At 37.3% G+C, this 4,358-nt stretch overlaps 1 protein-coding gene across 1 annotated transcript in view; it reads right to left on the bottom strand.

Moving 5' to 3' along the window:
• Positions 1-353: 353 nt before the first annotated feature.
• Positions 354-4,358, bottom strand: part of LOC118737141 (dopamine receptor 2) — a 36,098-nt gene continuing 32,093 nt past the window's right edge. The window contains 1 exon segment of the mRNA XM_036467457.1: positions 354-1,809. Within this exon segment, the coding sequence (XP_036323350.1) occupies positions 778-1,809 (1,032 nt within the window). The 3' untranslated portion in view covers positions 354-777.

Below are 4,358 nucleotides of genomic sequence, written 5' to 3'. Positions count from 1 at the left end.
GTGGCATTTATTTCGGTGTTAATTTTATACATTTCACTTCAATTCACGATCAGCACAACGAAATATATATATTATCTGAATGCTGCGCTCTGTAGGCGAAGTTTTGTGACAGCTGGTCAGAAAAACGAAACTAAAATTTATTTTTGGCAATCAGGGTTAGATATATATAATCAGGATATGAAAGATCTGCGAAGGAAAATGTTTCATTGTGCAGTTGTGCCATATTTCGGTTGTTGTGTCAAGGATGTGTGTTTGTGTCAGTTTTTGGTATGTATGACAGGTACTAGTGCAATAAAAATGCCTTAAATGACTCAACGGGGGCAATTAGCTTTTTGTTTTTTTTTTTACCATAATACTATAAATAACACACGAAGTAATTTTCTCGAATTATTCTTACTGCTACATATAATATCTCTTTAAGTATATCTATTTAGACGCTATTTAAACTAGCCACTTACATTATGTCAAAAGAGAACTTACGCTTAGTAATAAAAGTTTTTTTTTACAAGAAATTTTATAATGCATAGCAGAGCAGACAATTAATTGCTTAAATGTTGTCATTAAATTTATAAATGAGCGACGTTTTACGATTACCTTTATGAGTGTAACTGCTTGACAGCTGCATGGAAGTACTAGGAGGCTTTGCTATATTAACGCATTGCATGACTTAGCGGCTGCACTAAAAAGTATTAGTTTTGTAGTATGAAATCCGGAAGCCTTGTTTCTCTCTCTCTCTCTCTCTCTCTCTCTCTGTATCTTTCACCAACTCGCTCGCCTTCATTCGCTGCACTCATCCTCCACACGTATACTCCACGCACTGCCGCTTATGACAACATCCTCCAATGTAGTTAATTGACTAAGCGCGCTTTGTTGAGCCTCCAGTGGCGCATGCTTGCCGTGCTCTTCGAGCTCTGTGTGTGAACTTGGCGTTAGTGGTGTGAGCGGCACGATTGGCGGCGGCGACTGTGCCAAATTGCCTACTGTTTCGATAAGTGATGGTGCCGATGCTGTTGCTATTGTTGGTGGCAAAAGCGTTGAATTGCCAAATGTTGTAGGTGGCGTATGCGGTGCCGCCTCCGCTTTACTAGCGTTGTGGGCGGCGTTCGCATGAAAACGCGCTGAAGTGAGAAACGACAATTGCCTTGGCGGTGGCGGTGGCGGTATGAGTGGCGTAAGCGCAAAGCTGCAATGCTTCGTGGTGTTCGTCGCATTTGCGCTGACATTCGTCGTAAGCGGTGTTGTGGCCGCACTGCGTGAGTGTCCGCCTGCAGGTGTTGGCGGTGCGCCCAACATTAACGATGTCGGCACCGAGGAAATGGTGATCATTGAGCCAGACAACGAAGGCGGTACTTGCATCGATGCTGCAACAATCGGTGGTGAAAAAGTAACAACCGCTTTTGTGTGACTACCGTTACTGCCGCCATTGCCGCGACCATTAGTGTTGGTATTGTTCTTATTGCTAGCGCCGCTGCAGTCATTGCTAGATGTCGGCATGCTGCTGAAGTCTTCACGCAACGCAGAGCTTCGCCGTCGTTGTCGATGATGATGACGATGAAAGCTCTGGCAGCGTGTGCAACTGCGTTGTAGCTGCTGCTGCTGCTGCTGCTGTTGTTGATGTTGTTGCAAGTGCGTGTGCGGATGCGTATGATGATGATGATGTACGATGTTTCGCCCGCAGCTGCTGCTACCGCTACAGGAGCTACAGCTGCTCAGCTGCCGTCACATGATCGAACGATTGCCTTCATACTGTTGTACGGAAGAGTAGCTGAATGGCGTGGAGGCGGCCACCATTGCGGCTGCAACATGACACTGCAGCGTCCAGTTATGGTGGAGGAAGAGAACGAGAATGCAAAGAGTTAAGTTAATTGAAAATTTTGTATTGCTTTTTGAGTTTGTCGGGGGGAAAAGGAGGGGCGGGGGGGGGGGGGGGGGGTGGGGGGGAGACGACGAAACACAAAAGACATGATAATGCAAGTGCAAGATTACATGGGCGTGTGTGTGTGTGTTTATTGTTGTGGTTGTGTACGAAGCATGTACGCTTATGCTTAGGCAAGGTGTTGGAATTTTAGTCCAGCGTATCTATGTGTGGTGGCTTAATGTGCAAACAGCTTTACGATTAGGCTCTTTCAAATTAACTTCTAGATAAGGTGGATGTGAATGTGAGTAAGTGTGCGTTTGTACATACATAGGATTAGTAGTAAGTATAAGTATATGAACGTGATAGGTTATTAAGTATAGGTAGAAGTGTGATTTATGTGCATGTATTTATTTAAGCAGAATAAAAAATATTTCCAGTTTTATTATGCATAAATATGTACCTACAAGTAAATATGTGTAGTTGTCAGTACATATAGAGTTTTAAGTGCTAATAATGTGAGTGTGTGTGTAGGTACATGTAGATTAGCTGAAGTAAATTTGACTTAAAAATTATTCGTAGAAAATGCGACTGCCTTACTTTAAAAGTTTGATGTGATCACAAAAGTTAAGGCCTGAGACATTCTTCATTATGAAGGCGTGCAGAAAACTTAAAAAAGTATTGCATCATTAATTTTTTAAGTTTTCGCGCGTCTTTATACAACTTCTTTTTTCAAGAGTTAGTTTTTTGTTATGAAATAATGATTGTTGTGTGAATTATTTTTCTTTTTATTAAAAATTAGCATTATTCTTATGAGTTAAACTTTTTTTTAGCAAAAGTAATGATTATTTTTTGAGTTTTTTTTCTGATCAAAAATAAAACTCATTTATTCGGCATTATTTTATCTCAGAATGAAGATTTCTTTTTTGAGTTTTATTGTTTTCTTGCGGTTCGAAACACTTTTGAGTGCATATGAGGCCTTGAGGGCCAGAGTATATATATTAATATATACCTTAATATATCTTAATTTATTTAATAAGAATTTTGTTTGAGTTTCATAAATTATATTTATAAAACTTTAAATTAAATGAATAACAATAAATTTAATTGATGAATGAAGTTAATTTAAATGAATGAAACTAGATTTAAACTAAAGTTTGTTTATTTAATAAAGGATAAGCAATAAGAATAAAATGTATTATAGAACCTACGAACCATAAGAATGTATGCACATTAATAAAATACTTATTTATAAGTAAAATAACTTTTTTTATTAATTTTGAATTGCTTGAGCTCATTATTTACGATTGTTATACTTGTAATATCTGCACTTCTTTTATTACGCGATAACAGCCGTAGCTCAAATGATAACACAACACTCATTATATTTTAATGAATAATGTAAAGCGTTTTTGCAAAATATTTTGTTAAACAAAAACGCTTAATATTTACGATAAAAATAGAATAAAAGTTTTGTGTTATAATTCGTACTATCTTTTTTACAGTGTGGAGAATGAAAAACAGTTGTACATTCTACGAAACAAGCGCAGATTTTACTAAAAAAATTTAGTTAGATATACGAACTAATTTTGTACATTTTACAAAAATTGCGAAAAGACAAAGAAATAGTACGAACATCTTAAGTAAATAGTACCGAATTTTTTTAGTAAATAGTATTCGTTAGTGAATATTACGAATACATCCGTAAAATATACTAAAGATCTGATGTCTCATATTTTCGTAGTATGTACGAAAACGGTTTTGTATAATTAATGAAAACTTTCGTGGCTCAAAATGACGAAAAGCTTCGTAAGATGTACGCAAGTTTTCGCTATATTTACGCAGAATTTATTTTCAGTGTGGAATGGCTCATAATTGCGGCGGAAGCGTTTCTACCGCCGACGTTTATCGGTTGATTTAAATTTATTTATATTTTTACCGTCCATCGGGGACGGCTGCTTCAGGACTTATAAATCTAGAAACATTGAAAAAGGTTTTAAAATCCTCTAGCTTTTGTGGGAAAAAACCAAAATTATTTTTTGTCCGGCATTTGGCAGCCATAAATATGGTCGTCGTCGCTATAGCTCGCCGTCAACGAATTGATTGCGTCCTGGTAATTTGGCTTTACATTTGACAAATAAACCATAGGAATAACTTGATTTTGTGGGAAAGGCTAATGTAAATCTTAGTAATTTTCAGAAATTTTGTGGCGAAGGTCTTAAAGTATAATAAATTTTATAATTCCGATGAAAAAACACTACCGATCTTTTGTTTGGAGAATGGGGCACCCTATATACATTAGGGTGGGCCTTAAATGTAGGAAGCAAATTTTTACATCACATTTCCTAAGCCTCTACCCCTACATCGATGTTACGATTGTCGAAAATATCACATATGGATAAATTTTGGTGCCGATTCGAGACGGTTAAGGCGTGTCGCACAGGGGGGCAAAGTTCAGTCTTCTCTATGTCGACTCAAAAAATGAAAATAAACTTTTTTGTCA

This window comes from Rhagoletis pomonella, unplaced genomic scaffold (assembly GCF_013731165.1).
Source record: "Rhagoletis pomonella isolate Grant_MI unplaced genomic scaffold, Rhpom_1.0 Rhpom_scaffold_00004, whole genome shotgun sequence".
NCBI lineage: Eukaryota > Metazoa > Arthropoda > Insecta > Diptera > Tephritidae > Rhagoletis > Rhagoletis pomonella.
Note: the sequence above shows the minus strand (reverse complement) of the source record. Positions and strands in the feature narration are given on the sequence as shown.